Source organism: Apteryx mantelli, chromosome 10 (assembly GCF_036417845.1).
Source record: "Apteryx mantelli isolate bAptMan1 chromosome 10, bAptMan1.hap1, whole genome shotgun sequence".
NCBI lineage: Eukaryota > Metazoa > Chordata > Aves > Apterygiformes > Apterygidae > Apteryx > Apteryx mantelli.
Genome location: NC_089987.1, coordinates 1,584,951 through 1,607,759, shown reverse-complemented (window position 1 = coordinate 1,607,759; position 22,809 = coordinate 1,584,951). Strand labels below are relative to the sequence as shown.

At 61.7% G+C, this 22,809-nt stretch overlaps 2 protein-coding genes across 3 annotated transcripts in view; one reads left to right on the top strand and one right to left on the bottom strand.

The window, feature by feature from the left end:
* The window catches only part of FANCA (FA complementation group A), a 37,648-nt gene extending 31,594 nt beyond the window's left edge, over positions 1-6,054 (bottom strand). The window contains exons 1-6 of the mRNA XM_067302340.1: positions 6,006-6,054; positions 5,334-5,443; positions 4,279-4,351; positions 3,623-3,765; positions 2,913-3,008; positions 625-698 (exon numbers count right to left, since the gene is read on the bottom strand). Coding sequence (XP_067158441.1) covers positions 625-698; positions 2,913-3,008; positions 3,623-3,765; positions 4,279-4,351; positions 5,334-5,443; positions 6,006-6,054 — 545 coding nt within the window. The remainder of the gene's footprint in view (positions 1-624; positions 699-2,912; positions 3,009-3,622; positions 3,766-4,278; positions 4,352-5,333; positions 5,444-6,005) is intronic.
* A 6,675-nt stretch (positions 6,055-12,729) lies between these two features.
* On the top strand, positions 12,730-21,729 carry SPIRE2 (spire type actin nucleation factor 2). 2 transcript variants are annotated; one of them, XM_067302335.1, is made up of 15 exons: positions 12,730-12,946; positions 16,575-16,612; positions 17,031-17,390; positions 17,513-17,593; positions 17,677-17,841; positions 17,945-18,031; positions 18,288-18,411; positions 18,511-18,680; positions 18,779-18,941; positions 19,856-19,998; positions 20,238-20,372; positions 20,452-20,519; positions 20,885-20,912; positions 21,020-21,135; positions 21,430-21,729. In XM_067302335.1, exons 1-15 carry the CDS (start codon positions 12,730-12,732, stop codon positions 21,623-21,625), a joined length of 2,091 nt encoding a protein of 696 aa, XP_067158436.1. In that variant the 3' UTR covers positions 21,626-21,729. The 2 variants fall into 2 exon arrangements, with proteins under 2 accessions (XP_067158436.1, XP_067158437.1); XM_067302336.1 differs by having other exon boundaries at positions 12,942-12,946; positions 20,437-20,519.
* The last annotated feature ends 1,080 nt before the right edge of the window (positions 21,730-22,809 follow it).

Genomic DNA, 22,809 nt, shown 5'->3' with positions numbered 1-22,809 from the left:
GAAGTCTACAAATAATAACTGATTTTAGCTGCTAGCTCTATATGAAAGGGCTGTGCAAGGTTAAAAACCAAAGCAAAACAAAAACAAAACAAATCCCACTATTCAAGAGATTAACTCTGCCAAACCTAACTGAAATGCTGGCTTTATGAAGAGAGAAGTCCACAGTTTCTGCAAAGCAAGACCTCTGGTCAAGACCAGCAGTGATTTGTACTGGCTACATAAGAATTTCCAAAGCAGATTGCAAGGCACGGGCAGGTGGACTGAACAGCTGAGTTAGTGATTCCTCTCCCACAGACCAGGGTAACTATCTATATGCAGCCATCTGTGTTAGTGGAACAAAACACTACATAAAACATTATCTAGAACAGCCTTCAGTGGTGGTTCACACTGAACCATTTTGCTTCACATCGCAACTGATTCAGCAGCCAACAAACAACCAGTTACCCCATCTTAAACCATGCTAACCCAGGGTAACCTCTCAAACCCAGGATAACTTCTTAAATCCTGCTAATCTGTTCACTTGCAAGCATCTGACTATATTCTCAGTCCAGAATACTCATGACTAATCCCTGATTACATTTCAATAGGTTTTAAGAGACTGCAAACCCATAAGCCTCTGCTCACCTCTCCAGCAGTTCTTCCAGGCGAATGATGCTGCCTCTGTGCAGCTGCCACACAACTTCCAGCAATGGAGGGTTCTAACAGAATGTCATAATTAGGTCATAGCGGGTAACTGACAGTTTGCATTAACATTTTGCTAACATAGACTACAAAACTCCATCTAAATTCCATCTATTCAAACTACTCAGGACTTACTAAAGCCGTAACAAATGAAATATCAGACACGGGAAGATTACATTTGATTTATTCCTTCCTGAAAATTTTGAAGGGTTGAGAGTTGTAGACACATCAACATTTGAAATTTTCATGATCATGTAATAAATATATTGTCACACACACCCCAGAATAATCCTGATTCTGCACTTTCAAAGGTGCAGCAGCTATCCCAGAAAACAGGTAGGATCAATAAGTTTCAACTCTTGATAATTCAGATTCAGAAACAGATTAGAGAATTATCTCTTAGCCTACTGACTGTTTAGTCTCTGTGAAGCGAGTATGATTCTCTCAAATCCATTTCACAATAGGAGATTACAGAAACAGACACTGCAACTGTAAAAGCAGAGAGCCCTACGGACAGAAACAGAAAATGTGAACACCACTTCAAAGGTCCTGCTCCCAAAAGCCAGGCTAGCCAAAAGCAAGATCAGCACTGTGCTGAATTTCAGTGTGGATGAAGCAGCTGTCCTTTCATGCCTTACTGAACCACATCCCTGCAGCTCCAGCATGGAACAGTTTGTGCCTGCATGATGCCCTGGGTCAACAAAACACGAGCCCTAGACACACCGGGAAGGGGGAAGATGGTAGAGTCACAATTCCCCTCCATTCCAGCCTCAACGCAGAAACACTCCAATCTAGAAACAAAGTCATCCGAGGGCACTCTCATGACTTGTGAAGGAAGAGGAAGAAGTACTTGGGAGCCTTGGGGCACACGAACCATTCAGAAAAAAAAGCCCCACTAGCTTTTCACGGGAACTAGTAGCCGTTTCTTAGCATGAGCCCAGACTCCCCCGCCTATACTTTGTCTTCGAGAACCTAATCCTTTACTGCAACAATCTCAGTTACACTGCAGTACTTGATTTCTGTGTCCACCTGAGAACAAGCAGATTTTATCAGCCTGTAAAACACACTGGATTCTATTTTCAGCCTAGGATTGGTTATCTGAGGCGACAAAATGCCTCTTTATCCAGGCAGATCAGAATCTTTCTTCTTTCCCACCAGAGTAGTGAGCAACCAAAATTGTCCTCCTCACAAAAAGTCCTTAACTCTTGTAAGAGCAGAACTTATGATAAGAAAACAAACTACCCAAATCAAATCAAGACAATACCTTTGTGAAGCAACACAACCTGTTGCCTACTATCACGTTTCTCCCAAGCCACTTGCTCCACGAACTCACTCAGGCTTATCACAGTTCCCAGATAAATAGAGCGGAGAACCAAAACGCCAAAGACACACTGAACATTGCTGGCAGAGCACAGAAAAGACTACAAGCCTGTGTCATCTTACAGCCAGCTGGGGGATTTTCACTGTCTCGTTAATCGATCTGGACTGCTTCGCCCAGAGCCCATCTGATGGAAAGAGCGGGCACCATACTTCAGCAGTAACACTAAGTCAGTGAAGCTAAATAGGAAAGAAAATTATACACCTCAAAGTTTCTATTAACTGCAGTGTCATCTCAGGTGAGTTTAATCCCATTACCTATGCTGCAACTGTACGCTGTATTTGCCATGCCCCTTCTAGCTTGCAAAAGCTAGGGAAAACCAGCCCTGCTCAGTACAAATAGAAATAGTTAAACATCTCCTTCAGAGAGGCAAGAACACTGTTTGCCTAGCTCCAAAAAAAGCTAAAACTTGACGACCAAGATGCTGTCAACTTTCCTTTGTGGCAGTTTCTCAGTAGAAGTGTCCATGCAATGTTAATGATTCATTTATTTCCAAATCTCTGCTAACTCCTCTTCAAAAAAGGAAAGCCTGCTACAGAGGCTAGGAAGCCACCAGTGAACTTGTTTTTTAAATAAATAAATGAAAACGAAAAGCCCTACCCACACTCCAACATATTTAGAATTCAGCTCATGCTTTTAAAAGCTCACAACCTACTCTGTACACGAAAAAGCCATCTCTACCACAAAAAAACACCATGGGAAATGGAATGCAACTCATAGCATTTCACTAGTCCATTTCGGAGTCATCCCTCACTTTCACTGGACAGGAGAGCTGAACACATCCTACTGGATCCCTCAGATGAAATCTAAACAGCAATGTAACACAGCAGTGTTTCTATTGCAGAGTTCTTACCTTCATTTTCCACATTTCTTGGCAGAACAGTGAGCGACAGAACACATTGTTCATCAGCAAATCCTTGACCGTTAGAAGCAAGCATGACAATCTCTTCTGGAATCACGCCCAAAAATAAAGCAGAAATAATTCCCTTTGTAAATAACATATTCTTTTAAAAACCCAGTTTGTCACTTTTCCCTGTTTACTGCTTTCTGAAGGCTTGAATAGCAGAGGGAATTCATAGGCAAGGCCCGAACCTTTTCATTTTAAGGTTGAGTTAAAGGCAGCCAGGCTGACAGCACTGACACCCGGTAACTACTCAGAGGTGACATGTACCAGTAGTCATGGCATAGCTTTTGTACAGAATAACCACAACCATGGCTCGCTACATTGCAAACTGAGAAGACTGTTAAAGATAGAACAATGGATAAAAGAGACAAAACCGTGCCAGAGAAGGCTGAGCTACGCTAAAGATGGTAATAGAGCATCTGCTTAGACAATCCCGTCTAACATTGTAGTCTAGCAACAGACAGAAAACCTCATTTCCAAGCTGTCAAAACCTAGCTGCTTTCCTGTACAAGACAAGGATGCCATACAAATATATGAATAATTGGCTGCTCTGGTCCTATATGTTTGGTTGACTTTATCAAGAACAGGTAAACTGGGTTTAAAGTCAAGCTTAACAATACAGTTTTCTTGATAAGCTAAATGTAAACTTTCTCCCTTACCCTCTGCTCCAAGTTCAGCAGCGGTGCTTGAGGGGAGCTTGTGGAAGCCTGGCAGATCTGCTCGATGTTGGTAACAGCATTTTTGGCTGCCAAGATTGCTGTGGGTATACCCAATCTTGAGGCCTGTTCCTGCAGAACAGAGGCTAAAAAACAAAGCAGAAAGTTGACAGCATAGGAGAAAAAAGGTTTGAGCACATGACTATGAAGAGAGAGGTCCCAGACCTTAAACTTCTTCCAATACTGATTTCATTTATTGCACTGGGAAATCAACTTTGTCCCCTTGTATCATTCCTTTCCTGTACATAAAACAGTGGCAAAATTACCAATACCATAGAGGTGGAGCATCTTTGCTAAGTAGATTTTGCATTTTAACCTTGCAGGGCTCACAATGACATTTTAAAATAAAATATTCAAAGATCTGACTTTGCCAGGTATGTCATCACTAGACAAGTAAGGAATGAGCAGTTAAGAGAGAGACAAGGAACAGCGAGAATAAAATAAAATTGGGATTATCAAGAGGGGAAAAAGGTGGGATTAAGCTTGCAGAATGGTGAATAAAAGAGGAAGGAAATGAAACGCATTTAACAGGTAGAAATGCAGTACATAATGAAAAGTTAATTTCCATTTCTGCCTCCAACAGATGCTCTTTCACTCACCTATAAATGATTCTGTTGGTATTTTCTGGTGCTCTATGCCACTGTCTTCAGCTGGCTTGACTGAATCTTCCACCTGGAAACAAAACAAAGACATAATGGCCTTAGATGTCTATTTTGCACATATATAAATATATTCCCTTAAAAACATACTTAGCAGCTGTGTCATTCCAGCGGGCTAAAGCAATGGAAATGAAATTAACACCTAGCTCCTACATGGTCCTGATAAGGCAGAGATTTCGGCACCTTATAAGAGATGCAAGTACAGTTGTCTTCGTTTTATGCAGAGAAAGTGAGATACAGGTCAACTAAGCTACTTGTGCACAGTCACACAACAGATCAGCAGCAGCATCAGGAACGGAATTTCCATCTTTCACGTCACTTCTGTGAAGCCGCACTGGCCACAAATATTTGAGGAAACATGGCAAAATGTGAGATCCTTTTCTAGTTCAGCCTCCGTTTTTTCTAGAAGACAAATATTCTGTAGAGAAAGAAACATCCTTGTGGCTGAACTATGTGAAGTGCCTGAATTGTCTATTCAAGTTATCGAAACAAAAAGCTTTTTCCAGTGTGTGAGGACAAGGTAGAACATGGTCAAGTCAGAAGTTTGGCTCAAGTGTCTATGTAGATGCATTACACAGGTTTTCATAAGGGCAGTCAGAAAAGGTTGTCAGTCCAGAGAAAACCCTACTACATTCGCAATAAACCAGTTCCAACACCACACAAAAGGTGCTGGATTTCCACTTGTCCAAATCCAAACAGGCCTCAGGGGAGACACCAGGGGAGGTGTGGGGCAATGTGGGGAGCTGGCCATTCTTCATCCGTAACAACAAAATGTAGAGGAATAAAAGAAAAAAAAGTCTCATTTCTACAACAAAGACCTCTAAACTTCTGCTTACTCCTATGGTGCTGTTTCTTTTCACTTACCGTAAAAGCAGTGTTCCTGAGACATTCATTTTATGGTTGCATTAGAAAAGACCAGACAGAATTCTGCCTACAGCAGGAATCTCCCAAGATCTCCAGCCTGACCACCAAGTCCCAAGCCTTCCCGCTCTTACCTCCAGGAGGAGGTCGTTCAGGTTCAGATGGCGATCCAGAAGGCGAAGAGCGGCTTCCTGGAGCTCTGCTCCACTCCCAAAGGTGCTTTTTCGTTTCCTGGCTCTCCCTGCTAAGAAGTTTGGATTTCCGCAAAGGACCAAAGCTTGTTTTGGCCCCGGCTCAGCCAGGCCTCCCGCCAACGCCTCCCTCCCCCACTGCACACGTCACACGCACGGCCCCTCGCAGACAGGGCGACGGCATTCCCGGCTGTGCCCGAATTAGCCGTCACGGGGACGGAAGCGGGGCTGAGGAGGGATGCGGGACACCTCCACGGGGCCAGCGCTCGCCCATCCCCACGGCCCGTGGCCTTTGGCAGACCCTGCCACGAGGACACATCGGCCTCCAAAGCCTCCGGGCCCAAAGGGCTGCCCAGAGACCCTGGCACGGGGCCGCAGGGAGGTTGTGATCGCAGGCGGAGGGTGCCTGAGAGGGGCAGGGGCTCGGGGCGCTGGGGAGGGCCCGAGGGGGCGGCGAGCCCACCCGCAGCGGAGGCGGCGAGGGGCTGCTGGGGCACCAGGGGCTGCGTGGAAGGCAGAGCGGGGGCATTCACCCCTGTCTTCCCCTCTGCTGTCCCTGCAGGGAGGGGGCTAGCGCCAGCCCCGGGGCTCAACGCCGCCTCGGCCCCCACCTACCCAGCAGCTCCCGCAGCCTCCTCCCGCCCGGCCCGCCCGCGCCCGCCATCATGGCGGCCCCTCCCGCTTCCCGCCAACCAAACCCGCCCGCCCTACGTCGCCATTGGCTGCCCGCCGCAGCGCGGGCCGCCGCTGCCCATTGGCTGGGAAGCGCGGGGGGAGGGGTGGTCCCGCCCGCGGCTCGCCCTCCCGCCATCTTGGTGGTGGCGGCGGCGGCGGCGGCGGGCCGCCATGTTGGAGAGGGCAGGCGGTGTGGGTCGGGGCGGGCCGCGCTGAGGGGAGGTGTGGGGCGATGGGGGGAGCCGGCCGAGGAGCTCCCTAACCCCCGGCCTGAACCGCCCGCCGTGACCCGGGCGAGGCGAGGCGAGGAGAGGAGAGGGCGTTCAAACTCCCCAGGGGGGAGAGCAGGGCCTTGCTGGCATCCCTTGAGGGAATTCCCACAGGGATTTTCCCCCGTTGCCCCTGGACTGAGCCTTCCTGGAGCTCAAAGGCGGGCGGCAGGGAAGCGGCGCGCAGCAAGGCTCCAACGGGCTCCAGGCCGGGCGGCCCGAGGGCTCCGGGCCCGGCGTCCCGGGAGGCGCGTGCTCGCAGCCGCCTCAGCGCGAGGGCCGTCAGCGGCGCTGCCCGGGGTAACGCGCGTCCCACAGCGGGGCCGGCGCGGGAGGCGGCGATCCCCAGCCAGCCGAGCGATTGCCCGTGGATAAACAGCAGCGGGGTGTTCGCCCTCGAGAGGCCAGCTGCTGTGTGCAGACACTGCCCGAGGTGGCTGCGGGGTGTTTTCGTCGCACAGTGGTTCCTGTCGGCAGTCCTCGCCGCTCTCAGAGCCGGGGGAAACCTTTCCCGGCTCTGGGTCTGACGCTCGCGCGTGGGGATGCTCTGGCGGCCAGCCTGCCTCTGCCCTCCCCGCCACTGCCGCGCCACGGGGGCTGCAGAAAGCATCCTGCTTCGCACCTTCTCTCCTGTGCTTGCAGCCGAAAGAAAAGCTGAGAGCTCAGCACCTGGCGACTATCTGAGCAGAGTCGCGTCACCCCTGTTGCTGGTGTTTTGGGCCCAAAGCCCTGTGCTCAACTTTCTGGTTAACCCAGAAAATATCTCAAAATAACCAAAGCCTCTCGTGGGGGCACTGGGTCGGTAGCTACACCAGCAGGGCTGTGCCCTCCCCGGGCTGGTGGTCCCTGCTGAGAAAAAAAGGGGATTTCTGCTTTTCCCCAGGCCTTAAAACAGCCTCACCTGGAATGAGCCCGGTGCTTGCCGGGTCACACGTTTCGCTGTGCCCCAAGGGCCCGGCTTGTGCAACCCCCCCCGTGCCCCTGGCTCAGCGCAGCAGGATGGCGGGGACCCGGCACCCTCGCTGTCCTTGCTCCTCGAGAGACGTGCCGGGAGCGCTCAGGAGCCAAAACCTCGCCGTGTCCCTGCAAAGGCACGGACCGCGCAGAGGAAAAGACTCCCTGGAGCAGGCAGAGGGGAGCTTGAGCGCTGAGGCGGGTTGGGAGTCATTACCAGAAGAACGGAGGGGAGATTGGGCAGAGTTTAGAGCCAGCAATTAAAGGGATTAAGAAGCGGAAGGACTCATCTGCGGTAGAATGAAATATTTGCATTACTAAGGAAAGGAAAGGGCCTGCCTCCAAACACCTCGGAGATAAGCAGCAAGGAAGAAAAGAATTCTTTAGCGAGGTACAAAGAGATAAAGACGATAGGATGGGAGCAGGGGTGTCACCGAAATCGGGGGCAGGGAGAGTAATTTAGGCTGGTGCTAAAGGGAAGTCACCTTGTCTGTGAGCAGTTTGAGGTCTACATTTGCTCATTCCCAGCCGGATAGCTGAGCTCCAGCCAGGGGTCACATCGCAGAAATTTGGGGACACCCGTGGGCTCGTTCCCTGCCTGCTTCGTTTCTGTATGATTTGGCACCAAAATGTAACTCCGGATCTCCTGTGAGCCAGGACCCGTGTTACGGCCCCTCATGTGAACTCCTCCAGCCCGGCTGTTCCACGGACCATCTCTGGGTCTGTCTGTCTGTCCTCGCACTCCAGGCCAGGGAGCAGCTTCCCGCTGCGTGAAAATCTAACAATCGATTTCTCTATTTTTAATATTATTAGCAGGTTTCTGCATCCTTACTGGTTTACTAGCTTGCAATGAGCAGTGCTTTGCTATATTTAATCCTTCGATAATCCACTGAATGTTGAGGTATCCTGAGTTAATGCAGTCTGCCCAGAGAATTGGGTTTAATTAAAATATTAATGAAGAAGACTCCAGAAAGGAAATGGACCTTTATCAGCTGCTCTGTGATTCAAGTGTCTCTGGCTTTCCAGTCCCTAAGCCTTTCCAGTGCCTTCATCCGGAGGCACTGGGCAGCGCAGCCGGACCTCCTCCCGCACCCGTGGGAATGCGGCAGAGCCGCTTGGAGAGCAGGACCCAGCGCAGAGGCAGTAATTTGAGAGCCGTGTCGGCAGAGAGGGGCAGGGAAGCTCTCGGGTTCGCCACCGCTTTGTTCAGCTGCGGAGAGAAAGGCTCAGGGCCTCGGCTGTCCTTCCCTCGCCCTTTCTCTTGGCCTGGTTATTTGCACCTGGACAAGGGGAGCGTGAAGCCCTGCCAGATCGGAGACCTTTGCAATAAAACTGACTCTGCAAGGTGGACGGCTTTGTGGAATCAGGCCTGATCTGTTTTAGCACGGTGCTTGTGAGCCACGCTTGCCTGGCAGGAACAGGCTTGTCTGTGTCCTGGGTCCTCCTTGCTTGCACTTGAGGACAGGGCTGGCCACCAGCACGCACAAACCGTGATTGCTTTAATCAAGAGCAGAGATCAGGGCGCTCGCACTCCTCCAAAGGGATTGCTTAGCGTGGCTCGCTCAGCCAGGCCGTCTGACCTGGAGCTCAGGTTTCTGGGATGCTCCAGAAGTTAATTCAGGCGGAGAGGAGACTGGCGAGTTCTTGCAAAGAAGCAGTGTCTGAGCAAGGGACCAGTCCCACACATCCCGGGATCCGGGTGCTTTCCTCATGCCTCCATGGCACGACACACAGTGACTCCGCAGACCCTCGGCACAGCGACGCTGGGAAGCTCTCGTTGAGCTCCGCTGTGCTTGCTTCTGGCCGCGTCTGGGGACGGCAAGCAGCACACATAGAGAGTGAGCTGGCTTTGTGAAACGTTCTCTCCTTTCATGGTCCAGGTTTATTGTGACACCTAATGAAACTGGAACGTGTGCATCTAACCCCACAGGTGCTTTAGGCAGTCATCTTTAATTCCTGTGGCTTTTTAAGGATATTTTTTGCGTGTGACAAACGAAATCCATGTGAATGTCTTACTGAAAACAAATGTTGCGCACAGCATGCAACCCTGCTGCCGGCTGCTCTGGGAGCCGCGCGGGGAAGGACTCCTGCCCGCCATCCTGGCTCCGCCACCGTCTTTGCAGCACATTGTGTTTCAGCGCGGAGGGTGGCAGGAAATAGGAACATCTCACACTCCTGTAGCACTTTATAACCTTTTCCCAACCTTTTCGTTTTTTCCTGTTTCTTTTATTTTTAATTAAATTTCCCCTATGCACATACACGCTTTGCTTTTGTTTGATTTTTTCCAAGATGGTGACTTTTAATTATATCTTGATTTCATATTAATTACAGTTTTACCCAAAGCAGAGGGTTTTGTGCTTTATAATTCAAATGTATTCCCATTAATGCTGCAGGCTGGGTTATCGTTGCCTTCAAACACCCCGCGTCTTTCCTGCTGCTATCCCCGACGGAGCCGCCCTGGCTGAGCCTGGAGGGCACCGGCAGCTGTGTTCAAACGCGACGCGGAGCAGGAAGCAGCAGCCGGCTCGGCCCCGCGCGTACCCCCTGCGAAGGGCAGCACGCCGAGCCTTCCTCCCTCTACAGTCACTTCCAAAGCAGGCTGCAAAGCCGGCTGATTACAGGGTAAATGTCGCATTCAAATCTCACCCATCTGTGCGGAAAACGAGACCCAGACTTGAGCGTCACAGCCCAGCAGTGCCGTATGTTCCTTCTCAATGCTGATGGGGCTCCCTCCAGCTGCCCGGTTGCTCCTGCTCCTGTTCCTATTCCCCGTTTCCTCCCCATCGGCTCCTTGGACTGCAGCAGAGCGGAGTCGGGGGTGCCGGGGGTGACTGCACAGCCGTTCGGCTTCCCTGTCCTGTCCCAGAGCACATCACGGCTCCGGTAGGGAGAGGTGGCTGAGCCGCAGCTCCGTGTCTCTTCCCCGAGCGTCCCTTCAGCCAGGGAAGCAGACATGGGCGCTCCAGCACGCTGGGCAACAGCCTCGGACACCTGGGACGAGCCCTGGTCCTCCAGACGTGCCCTGCGACACCGAACACACCACGCTGCCTTGCCTGGCTGCCGCGTCCCGCGGGGAAGCCACGGGGCAGCTCGGGCCAACGGGACCAGCCGCGAGTGGGGCTGGGCAGAGGGAGGCAGCCGAGCCCCCAAACACAGCGCCGTCCTTGGTCAGCGCTTTCTTTGGGCTGGTGACGATCAGAGGAGGTTAACGATGCCGCTCCCGACTCACCCCCAGCACGGCCGCTCCCGGCCCAGCGGCTGGCGCATTCGGTAATCCCACAGGCGCATGGAGACTTCGGGGAGTCCCTATCTGTCCTCCTCCTTCCCGAATCCCAGCAGGCGTGTGCAGGGTTTCTCTCCAGCTCTGCTGTCGCATTCCCTTCACACATCGATCATGCTAACGCTGCGCACGTTCCCCCACGCCTGGCACCGGGGGAACTTCCAGGATTTCTCTTCTCTTGTTGCTGGGACAGACAAATACCCATGCACGGCTCCATCCTTCTCATCGGCCTGTCAATGCAGCGCCGGCTGGTTCCAGTTTATGCTCATGGGTTAATAGAGCCAAGATGGGATGGGATAATCCTTCCATCATGAAAATGGAAAGCTCGTAATGACCAGAGCTTTAATTTGCTCCAGCTGCCCTTTCACGGAGGGCCCCGCCGCGCTCTCTGCTCTCCAGGACTGCCTTTCCAGAGGTATCGTCCTGTCCTCCGGAAGGGAGAGAGGGTCTGGAGGGCCCTGCCGGGTCTCTGGGTGCCAGCCCTGCTTTCGGGCACCGTGCCGTACCACCGTTCCCTGATGACGGCATGGCGTTGCCGCCTGCGCCGTGCCTGTGGGCCATTGGCCTCCGCTCAGAGAGCGAGGGAGACTCCAGCTGCCCATCTCAGAGCTTTCCTGAGGGCTTCTCCTGGTTGTGGTCATGCCCAAACGGTGCTGCAGCATAAAGAGCTCTTCTCTTTCGCTGCTTCTCCTCCCTGGTATTTTTATTGTCACGGCCGGACCTCTGCTCTCCCTGGCTCCAGGACTAACCAGCCCAGCTCTCCACGCTCCAATCCCCTCTGCGCCGCCCTCACAGCCCGCCTCTGCGTGAAGCGCTCCCCGGCGAGCGTGGGCACTGGCGCTGCCTGCCGTGTCTCAGCGGCTGCACCAGCAGTGCTGCTTCGCTGGCAGCATCGCCCTGCCCGGGGCCGCGCCGCACTGGCAGCCGCTCGCCCGTCACCTCCCTCCCTGCCGGCCTCTCCGGCCAGGGCCACCCGGGATTACCCCAGAAGCTCCTGCTGCTGGTGCTGCTTGTGCTTGAGCTGCTGATTTTCAGCCCATGTCTCCTAGCAAAGGCCTCCGCCGCCACCGAAGAGGAGCAGCAGCGGGATTTCCCCGGAGGACCCCGGCCCTGGGCGCTCTCGGGGCTCCCAGAGCTGCGGTGCCCTCGCAGCCAGCAGCCCCCAGCTCTGCCGGCGCGTGCGGCCAAGCAGCTGCCCTGCCAAGGAAGGCCGGGGCAGATCTGTTGCCCAGGACGGGCTCTCGGGAGCTAACCGTTTCTGTGCCCTGGGCCCTTCCGGCAGGGCTGCACTGGGGCAGCGCTGGGTGCCCTACGCCCTGCTCCGCACCCTGCACCCTGCTCCACGCCTGGCACCCTGTGCCCTGCACCCAGTCCTGTGCAATGCACCCTGCAGGAAGCTGTGTGCCCTGCACCCCGCACTCACTCCTGTGCCCTGCACCTTGCGCCCGGCTGTGTGCCCTGTGTCCCACACCTCGCACCTTGTGCCCTGCATCCTGCACCCTGCAACCTGTCATGTGCCCTGCACCCTGCACCCAGTTCTGTACCTGCGCCCTGCACTCTGTACCTCCACCCTGCGCCCTGCACCCAGTTGTGTGCCCTGCACCTTGCACCTGGTTGTGTGCTGAGCCCTGCACCCTGGGCCCGGACCCTGCAACCTGACAGCCCAGACAGTCCAAGCCGAACCGAGCCAAGCTGTGCCGTGCCAGGCGGAGCTGAGCTGAGCGGAGCCGTGCTGAGCGGAGCCGTGCTGAGCGGAGCTGAGTCGAACTGAGCCGAGCCGTGCTGTGCTGGGCAGAGCCGAGCCGTGCCAAGCGGAGCGGAGCCGAACCGAACCGAGCTGAGCCGAGCCAAGCCGAGCCGAACCGAGCTGATCCGAGCCGGGCGGAACCGAGCCGAGCCGAGCCGAGCCGAGCCGAGCCGAGCCGAGCCGAGCCGAGCCGAGCCGAGCCGCTCGGCGCCGCTGCGGTCGGTACCGCCCAGCCCGGGGCGCTGCCCCCGGCGGCGGCGGCGGCGGGCGGGGCGGGGCGGGGCGAGGCCGCTCCGCGCCGCTCGGCTCCGCGCCGCCCCCCGCCCGCCCCATGCCCGCCCCCCCCGAGCGGCGGCGGCGGCGGAGCGCGGCGGCGGCGGCGGCGGCGGCGGCGGCGGGCGCGGGGATGGGGCGATGGCGCGGGCGGGCGGCGGGGGCCCGCGGGAGCTGTCCCTCGAGGAGGTGCTGAAGTGCTACGAGCAGCCGCTGAACGAGGAGCAGGCCTGGGCGCTCTGCTTCCAGGGCTGCCGCGCCGCCGCCGCCGCCGCCGCCGCCGCCGCCGGGCCGCTCCGCACCGCCGACATCCGCCTCCGCGGCGACGGCAGCGTCGCCCTCCCCGTCGCGCCGCCCGGTAAGAGCCGCCCGCCCCGCCGCGTTGGGGCGCGGCGCGAAGGACCGGTGCCGGCACCGGCACCGGCACCGGCACCGGGGACACTGGCATCGGGGTGACAGGCACCGGGATGGGGCGATCGGCACCGGCGGGTGACCGGCACCGGGGCACCGGCACTGGGGACACTGGCGCCGGGATGACCGGCACCGGTATGCGGCAATCGGCACCGGAGGTGACCGGCTCTGCCCGGGAGGACCGGCCGCGGCACCGCAGCTGCAGCGCCGGGAGCACCGGCAGTGGGGTGACAGGCAGCGGCGGTGGGGACCGGCAGCGGGGAAACTGGATGGGGGAGCAGGGGGACCGGCATCGGCGGGGGCACCAGGCGCGGACACCGGCGGGGAGGCCCGCACGGCGCAGCCAGGACTCGCACCGGCACCAGCACAGGCGGGGGGGGGGGGTGGCCGCTCGGGGGCCCAGGCCCGGCACGGCACCGGCATCAGCACCAGCACCGGCACCGACAGCGCAAGGTCGGATCTGGAGAGAGGGTTCCCGGCCGATGCCGTGAGGCTGGGGCCTGGGCCGTACGGGGTGCGCCGTGGGTGCAGGTGTAGGGTCTGCGGGGTGTAGGGGTGTGCAGGGTGTATGGTGCGTATGGGGGGCACAGGGCGCAGGGGGTGCCCGTGGGTGCAGGGCTCACGGGGCCGGGAGCCACCACGGGGCTGCAGGACACCAAGTCCTTCAGGGTGGGCAGGACACACAGCAGGGACACAGGGGGACACACAAGGGACACGGCCACACATGGGAATGCTGAGCGCACGCGTGGGGGTGACACATGCCCAGACGTGGACACACACACGCACACTCACACTCGCGGGGCCCCCAGCTCACCCCGCACCCTTGCCCGGGCACCCCAGAAGGAGCATTTGGGAGCAGCACCGGCCCCGACCTTTGGACCCGCCGGCCGTGCCCTCTCTGCAGGCGGTTGGCGCTGCTGAGCAGGGCCGGCTGTGTTTATGGTCTGTAATTACGGCCGTGCCAGCAGCAGCGATGGGTGGCTCACAGCGGCGGCGATGAGTACCCCTGTGCCTAATGACAGAGCTCGCACAGACGAGCTGAACCCCGGCCTCGCCCCGCTCGGGAGGCGAAACACCTCGCTCCACGCCGGCCGGGCCCTGCGACATTCCCTGGCTCCTCTGAGGTTCAAAGATGGCTCTTGGTGTTTCGCATTATCGGTTGCTGCAGGGCTTCCCTGAGGTGTTTGCAGCCAGGCAAGAGATGCTGCCGTGTCGGTGTGACCCTGCTCCGGGCAGGAGACATTGCGGAGTCTGTGTGTCCCTGCTCTAGGCAGGAGATGCTGCGGTGTCTGTGTGTCCCTACTCCGGGGATCCGGGTGGCAGATGCTGCGGTGTCAGTGTGTCCCTGCTCTGGACAGGAGATGCTGCGGTGTCGGTGTGACCCTGCTCCGGGCAGGAGATGCTGCGGTGTCTGTGTGTCCCTGCTCCAGGCAGGAGATGCTGTGGCATCTGTGTGTCCCTGCTCCGGGGATCCAGGCGGGAGATGCTCCCCGGTGCACGGGGCGAGCAGGGAGCCGGGAGGGAGATGCTCCCCGGGACATTTCGCAGCGTGGCCGGTGCCCGGAGGAGGCGGAGGTGGCCCTGGCTGGGTGCTCCGTGCATCTCCCCAAGGTCCCTGCTGTGCCCAGGGGCCAGGCTGGCCCCGAGGCCTGTGCTCAGCAGAGCCCTCTCCTGGGCCAAGCCCGGAGCCTGCCACGGTTTTTAGGTTAGATGAATCCAAATACGCTGAGGGCTACGATCCTGCGGGATCAGAGTCTCAAGCCACAGGCCACCACGCTGCCATGCGGAGCCTCGCAGTCTCCTGCTCCCAAATCCCTTCAGTCCCAGCCTGAGGGATTTTTCCCCTCTCCTGAGAGTGGTTTACAGCTGTTCTCCAACGGTGAGACAAATCAGGGCCATTCCCTGTGCAAGCCCAGAGCTCAAGGGGCCCCAGGCGCCTTGCAGCAGCTCCTGCGCAGGAAGCTGCGCTGGGGCTCGGTGGCTGCGTCCAGGCTCGGGCTGGACATGGCCGGGTGCTCTGGCAGCGTCACCGGAGCAGCTGCAGCTCTCCCACCGCTCCGGAGCTCCTTCCTCACCCGGTGCCCCGCAGATGGTTGTTGGAGGGAGCGGCCGGCTCGTGCTCGCTACGCAAACACTGATGAAACCACGTCTGTGTGTTACTGCTGCGCAGGGCCCTGCCTCGAGCGGGGCCAAGGCTCAGCCTGGCAGCCCCGGCCCTGGCTCGGCCGTGCCCCAGCTGCGATTCTCCCAGCCTTGGGCCGGCGCAGGGCTCCGAGGCTCCCCCGGCCCCGCAGGCAGTGCGGGAGCTCTGCCGGGCGCTGGCCCCGTGGGAGCTTGGCAGGGCCCCACACGGCCTGCGCCCGCTCCCCTTTCCCGGCCCGGCATCACCTGCTCCTCACACAGCATCGTCCACCCCTCGCGGCTCGGTGCCCTATCGATTAGCTAAATGGAGAGTTAATGGCCTGGGCTCTCCTGCAGGCGCAGGGAAGCGGCTTTCGAGCCGTTAGCAGGGAAAGCGGAGCCGGAGCGCAGCTGGGGCACTTCCCCCGGGGGCAGCGCAAGCCCCACTCCTGTTCCTGCTCCTCCTCCTCCTCCTCCTCAGCCATCTGGTTTCCCGCGGGAGGGTTTGAGCCGCCAGCGGGGCCATGTCCTGGGCTGCAGCTGGCTCCTGCCGCCCGTGGGGCTCCTCGCTCTGGGACCGCTGTGCCGTCCCCGTCCCGCTGAGCTCAGCCCCGGAGTGCTCCTGGGAGCATCTCCTTCCCTCAGCGCTTGCGTTGTGTGCACGCACGGTGCTCCTTGCGTGTGTGCACGCTGGTTGTCCTGCGCGTGTGTGCAGTGTTTGCGTCGTGTGCCTGCACAGCGCTCGTGTGTGTGCACGGTTTGCCCTGCGCGCGTGTGCAGTGTTTGCGTCGTGTGCGTGCACAGCGCTCGTGTGTGTGCACGCTGTTTGCCCTGTGCGTGTGCGCAGTGCTCCGGCTGTGCCACCTCCGCAGTGGAGATGAGTCTCGTCAGCTGTGCGCACCCCACCGCCGCACCCCACACTGGGCACCCGGGCCGTGTCCTCTGTGTGAGCCCTTGCTGCACCCTCGCCTGCCGGTGCCCGCGCTGCCAGGGCTCGCGGTCCTGGTGCCCGCACTGCCAGTGCCCGTGGTCCCGATGCCTGTGCTCCTGGTGCCACCGGTGTCCATGCCGCCGGTGCCCACAGTCCTAGTGCTCACGGTCCCAGTGCCTGCAATCCCCGTGCCCATGCTGCTGGCGCCCACGTTGCCGGTGTGTCTGGTGCCCGTGCCTGAACTGTTGGTGCCCGAGGTCCCGGTGCCTGCGCCGCCAGCACCCGCGGTCCCGGTGCCCGTGGCCTGGAGAGAGGCGGAACCAGCTCGGAGCTGGCGCTGCCTGACGGGGAGGCTCGCTGCGCGGCTCGGTCCCTCGGTCCGAGGAGCCACTCGCCAGGGGCTGCCGGAGCTGGTGGCCACCCGGGGCCCCTGGGTGCGGGACGCGAGGTGACACGCAGGGGGTGACCCCCAGCCCCGGGGGCCGCAGGCACCGGCAGTGACTGTGCCTCCTTCTCCCTGCAGAGGTGCCGCTGCTCCTGTCACCCTCCACCGAAGCACAGGTACGTGGGGGCTGGCGGTGCCCGGCAGTGCAGGGTGGGATCGGTGCCGGAGGGGCTCACCACGGTGCAGCTGGTATAGAGACCCTTGCCGTGGTGCAGCCGGTGCCGGAGGGGCTCACCACGGTGCAGCCGGTACGAAGGTCCTTGCCGCGGTGCAGCCGGTGCCCGAAGGGCTCGCCGCGGTGCATCCAGTCCTGGAGGAGCTTGCCGTGGTGCCACTGGTACCGGAGGGGCTTGCTGCGGTGCAGCCGGTGCCGGAGGCCCTTGCCGCGGTGCGGCCGGTGCCGGCAGGTCTTCCCATGGTGCAGCCGGTGCTGGAGGCCCTCGCCACGGTGCAGCCGGTGCCGGCAGGTCTCCCCATGGTGCAGCCAGTGCCGGAGGCCCTCGCCGCGGTGCAGCCGGTGCCGTCTCCTTGCAGATGGTGCAGTCACTGGGCTTTGCCATCTACCGGGCGCTGGACTGGGGGCTGGACGAGAACGAGGAGCGGGAGCTGAGCCCGCAGCTGGAGCAGCTCATCGACCTGATGACCAACAGCGACTCGGAGGACAGCGGCTGCGGCACGGCCGACGAGGGCTACGGGGGGCAGGAGGAGGAGGAGGAGGGGGGCGAGGGGCCGCCGCGGGCCGTGCGCACCTTCGGGCAGGCCATGCGGTGCTGCGCCGCCCGCCTCGCCGACCCCGCCGGGGCGCAGGCCCACTACCAGGCCGTGTGCAGGGCCCTCTTCGCCGAGACCGTGGAGCTCAAAGCCTTCCTCGCCAAGATCCGCGACGCCAAGGAGGTGAGCGCGGGGCGCCCTCGGCACCCCCTCGGCCGCGGCGCCGGGGCCGTGCCGTGCCGTGCCGTGCCGCCCCGGGGCGTGGGGGCTGCGGCCGGGGCGTCAGCGTCTCTGTGCCACGGCAGATGCTGCAGAAGCTGAAGGAGGACGAGGAGGCGGAGGAGCGGCCGTCGGCGGAGCTGGGCAACCTGCGCAACGCGGACTGGGTACGGCGGCGCGGGGCACGGCGTGGCGCCGGGGGCCGCGCTGGGGCCGCGCGGGGCTGACGCCGTCCCCTCGCCCCGGCCAGGCCCGGCTCTGGGTGCAGCTGATGCGGGAGCTGCGGCACGGCGTGAAGCTGAAGAAGGTGCAGGAGAAGCAGTTCAACCCGCTGCCCACCGAGTACCAGCTCACCCCCTTCGAGATGCTCATGCAGGACATCCGGGCGCGCAACTACAAGCTCCGCAAAGTCATGGTGAGCGCGGCGGGGAGGCGCCCCGCGCCGTGCCCCGCGGCCCCCCGGCACCCCGCCGGCGCTAAGGGCCGGCCCCGAGCCTCTCCGTCCGCCCCGCTCCCAGGTGGATGGAGACATCCCGCCCCGGGTGAAGAAGGACGCGCACGAGCTCATCCTGGATTTCATCCGCTCGCGGCCCCCGCTGAAGCAGGTGAGGCGCCGGGACCAAGCGGTGCCGGCATGGTGCCGGGGCGCTGGGGGTCCAGCTCGCCCGCGTGCCGCGCTCCTGAGCCTGCTGCCCGCGCCGGCCGCGCTGCCCGGCAGCTCCCAGCGGTCCGGCCGGGATGTCCCTCCTTGGGGAGCGCCGGCAGGAAGCGGCACGGCTCGGCGGGTGGCCCCCGACCCGGCCAGGCACCGGAGCTTTGCGGCAAGCGCGGTGCCTAAGGTCGGGGCTCGGCGTCGCGCAGGCGTCGGAGCGGCGGCTGCGGCCCTTGCCGCAGAAGCAGAGGACGGTCCATGAGAAGATTTTGGAGGAGATCAAGCAGGAGAGGAAGCTCCGGCCCGTGGAGACGCGGTACCGGAGCCAGAAAGGTAACGGCGCCGCAGTCCCCGCGCCCAGCTCCCTCCGCGGCAGCGCCCGTGGCAGCTCCCCGGCCGTGCTGGCGCTGAGCCCCGGCCCCGCGTCCACAGGCTACAGCTCCCTGCCCTGCATCCCGCACGCCTGCTCCGGCAACGCGACGTCCAGCTCCTGCATCAACCTCTCCGTGCTGGAGGCGAGCGCCCCGCCGCCGCGGCCCCGGCCCCGCGTCCTGCTCAAGGCGCCCACGCTGGCCGAGATGGAGGAGATGAACATCTCGGAGGCGAGAGCGGCTCCGGCCCGGGGAGGCGCCGGGAGGGTGGGAGGAGGACGGGGCCGGCAGGAGGTTCCCCGGCGTGACGCTGTGCCCTGGCCTTGCAGGAGGAGGACTCTCCGGGCGCGGAGCCCGGCTCGGCGCTCCCGTTGAAGCGGGACCGCTCCTTCTCGGAGCAGGACCTGGCCCAGTTCCAGAGCGAGCTGAGCGACAGCCAGGATGCGCCCCAGGAGCCGGGGCCGCTGGAGCCCGAGCCCCGGCCCCGCTCAGGTACCCTGCGCACTGGGCCAGCACGGGGAGCGAGGGCAGGTCCCCCAGGCGCCCCGGCCCGCTCGTGACATGGGGAGCAGCCCCTGACCCAGTGTGAGCCGGGGTTGAGCCCAGCTGGGACACGGAGCCCCAAACCCTGAGCTGTGACGTGGAGCCCGAGCTGGGACCCAATGCCCCCAGCTGGGACCTGGGACACAGTGCCATGAGGTGGGACCTGGGACATGATGCCTCTAGTTGGGACCTGGGACACGATGCCCCAGGCTGGGATCTGGGACATGATGCTCCCACCTGGGACCTGATGCCATGAGGTGGGACCTGGGACATGATGCCCCCAGCTGGGGTGTGGGTCACGATGCCCCAAACGGGGACCTGGGACATGATGCCCCAAGCTGGGACCTGAGACATGATGCCTCTAGTTGGGACCTGGGACACGATGCCCCAAACGGGGACCTGGGACATGATGCTGTGAGGTGGGGCCTGGGACATGATGCCTCTAGTTGGGACCTGGGACATGATGCCCCAGGCTGGGATCTGGGACATGATGCTCCCACCTGGGACCTGATGCCATGAGGTGGGGCCTAGAACATGATGCCCCCAGCTGGGATGTGGGACATGATGCCTCTAGTTGGGACCTGGGACATGATGCCATGAGGTGGGACCTGGGACTTGATGCCCCCAGCTGGGACGCGGTGCCCCGAGCCCCATGCCGAGCCATGCTGCCGCCAGCCCCGTCCTTTGCCGTGCGCCCTCCCCGCCGGGGCCGTCCCCCAGCTGCGTGCCCTGCGCTCCCGGCCTCGCCGCAGCCCCCCGTCCCCGTGACGCCCCCCGTCCCCACGTCACCGCGGCTGCCCTGCTGTGCCGCCAGCAGGTCCACGCCGGAGGGTCACGCTCCGCGGCGTGTCCTTCCCCTGCAGGCTCGGTGCCAGCTAGCTACCACCCGGTGCCGTACGGCGCCGCGCCGCTGCCGTCGCCCCGCGGTGCCCTCGGCTGCCTGGAGGAGAGGCCGGAGGACGGCTCGGGCGCTGCTCCCGCCAGCGGCTCCAAGCACCTGTGGCTGGTGGGTGTCACGCGGCGGCAGGATGCGGCCACCGCGCAGGGCAGGTCCTGGGGATGCTCTGCCCCCGCGTGTCCCAGGGATGCTCCACACACGTGTCCCGGGGATGCTCTGCCCATGCATGTCCTGGGGACACCCTGCCTGTGCGTGCCCTGGGGACACGCGTGTCCAAGGAGCAGCGGGGCCGTAGCCGGCTCCGGGCCCTGCGGCAGGCCAGGCTCACGGCCCCTCTCCGCGCGCAGGAGTTCAGCCACCCCGTGGAGAGCCTGGCCCTCACCGTGGAGGAGATGATCAACGTGCGCCGGGTGCTGGTCAAGGCCGAGATGGAGAAGTTCCTGCAGAGCAAGGAGCTGTACAACAGCCTGAAAAAAGGGAAGGTGGGAGCGGGGCGAGGGGGGGCCGAGCTGCCGCGCTGCAGAGCCCTGCCCGCCTCTCACCCAGCCCTTCTGCCCGCAGGTCTGCTGCTGCTGCAGGGCCAAGTTCCCCCTGTTCTCCTGGCCGGCGGCCTGCCTCTTCTGCAAGCGGTGAGCACCCTGCTGCCCCGCGCCGCGCTGCACCATACCGCGCTGTGCCGCACCGTGCCGTGCTGCACCGTGCTGCACCATGCCATGCCATGCCACACTGTGCTGTGCTGCACTGTGCTGCACCATGCTGCACTGTGCCATGCTGTGCTGCACCATGCCATGCTGTGCCATGCCATGCCATGCTGCACTGTGCTATGCTGCATTGCACCATGCTGTGCTGCACCGTGCCATGCTGTGCCACGCCGCGCTGCATCACACTGCGTTGTACGATGCCATGCTGCACCGCTCTGCACGGCAGGGCTGGGAGGGGGCCAGCGGGGCGCGCACGGGCGGCTCTGCTGACCGGCCTCTCTCTGTGCCCCCAGGTCCGTCTGCACCTCCTGCAGCCTCAAGGTAAGAGCCGGCTCGTGCCGGGGCGCGGGGGCTGCCGCGGACGGAGGCGCCCTCCCGGGCTGGGAGTGCTGCGCCCCGGCGCTGACGCCCGCCCGCCTCCCCGGCAGATGAAGATGCCTTCCAAGAAGCTGGCTCACATCCCCGTCTACGCGCTGGGCTTCGAGAGCCTCCCGGGCTCGCTGGGCGCCAAAGCCCTGCTGCCGCGGCGCAGGGACACCTTCCAGTGAGTGCCGGGCCCCGCCGCCCACCCTGGCCCCCCGGGGGCTGTGCCACACCGTGCCGCGCTGTGCCGTGTTGCACTGTGCTGCGCCGTGCTGTGCCATGCTGCACCGTGCTGCACCATGCCGTGCTGCACCATGCCGCGCTGTGCCATGCTGCACCATGTTGCACCGTGCTGCACCATGCTGCACCGTGCCGTGTTGCACCATGCCGTGCCGTGCTGCACCACGCTGCACCGTGCCGCACCGTGCCGTGCTGCATCGCGGGCCGGGGCTGACGGCACGGCCTTTGCCTGCAGCTCGCTGCCCGGCGCCGGCGGGCGCCGCGTGGAGGACGAGTTCCCGCACATGTACGCCCAGGGCGCCCTGCTCCGCGACGTCTGCAGCGACTGCACGGGCTTCGTGGCCGACGTCATCGCCTCCAGCCGCCGCAGCGTGGCCGCGCTCAACGCCGCGCCGCCCCGCGCCCGCCGCGGCGCCTCCTGGCACCCGTGAGGGCCCCGCCGGTGGCCCCCCTGCCTGTACATATATACATAGGACACACGGACCGCCTCTATATTTATATACCTTGCGGCCGCGGCCCCCCTGTACCCGCCGCCCCCCCCGGCGAATAAAGGGCTTTGGGCTGCGCCCGGGGGCTGCTGCTGCGCCGGGAGCGGGGCCATGGGAGCGGGGGGCGGCGGGATCCCCCTGCGGGTCAGGGTCGAGGTGGGGGGTCCCCGCATGCTCCCCCCCAGCCATGCTGCCCCCACAGCCCCTGATGCTTCCTCAGGGCCCATGGGGTCCCCGCGCTGCCCCCCACCGGGACCCCGCTCCGGTGTGGGATCCCCCCACTGCCACGTCCCCCGCAGCCCCCTGGGGCGATGCCACCCAGGCTGTGCCCCCCCCCCGGGGCAATACACCCTTGCCATGCCCCTCCCCGGAGCAATACTCCCTCCCCGTGCTCCCCCTAGGGCGATACCCCCACACCATGGCCCCCTGTGGCAATAGCCCCTCGCCATGCTCCCCCTGGGGCAATACCCCCACACTGTGCCCCCCTGGGGTAATAGCCCCCAGGCCGTGCTCTCCCTGGGGCAATACCCCCTCACTGTGCTTCCCTTGGGGCAATATCCCCACGCTGTGCCCCCTGGGGCAATAGCCCCTCACCATGCTCCCCCTGGGGCAATACCCCATTGCTGTGCCCCCCCGGGGCAATACCCCCACGCTGTGCTCCCCCGGGGCAATATCCCCACGCTGTGCCCCCTGGGGCAATAGCCCCTCACCATGCTCCCCCTGGGGCAATACCCCATTGCTGTGCCCCCCCGGGGCAATACCCCCACGCTGTGCTCCCCCTGGGGTGATACCCCCTCGCTGTGCTTCCCTTGGGGCAATATCCCCACACTGTGCCCCCCTGGGGCAATACCCCCTTGCTGTGCCCCCTAGGGCAATAGCCCCTCGCCATGCTCCCCCTGGGGCAATACCCCCACACCGTGCTCCCCCTGGGGCAATACCCCCTCGCTGTGCTCCCCCCGGGGCAATACCCCCAGGCCGTGCCTCCCTGGGGCAATACTCCCATGCCATGTCCCACCCGGGGCAATACCCCCTTGCTGTGCTCCCCCCGGGGCAATACCCCCAGGCCGTGGCCTCTCCCAGCCATTCCCCCCCGCGGGCAATGCCCCCCTCCGGACGATCCTCCCCGG

What these genes read in the sequence shown, in the direction of transcription:
- SPIRE2 (XM_067302335.1), top strand. Translation starts at nt 12,730, where the DNA reads ATGGCGCGGGCGGGCGGCGGGGGCCCGCGGGAGCTGTCCCTCGAGGAG. An exon ending in CGCGGCCCCCGCTGAAGCAG is followed by an intron (nt 18,032 to 18,287) that starts GTGAGGCGCCGG and finishes GGCGTCGCGCAG; the next exon opens with GCGTCGGAGCGGCGGCTGCG. An exon ending in ACAGCCTGAAAAAAGGGAAG is followed by an intron (nt 20,373 to 20,451) that starts GTGGGAGCGGGG and finishes TTCTGCCCGCAG; the next exon opens with GTCTGCTGCTGCTGCAGGGC.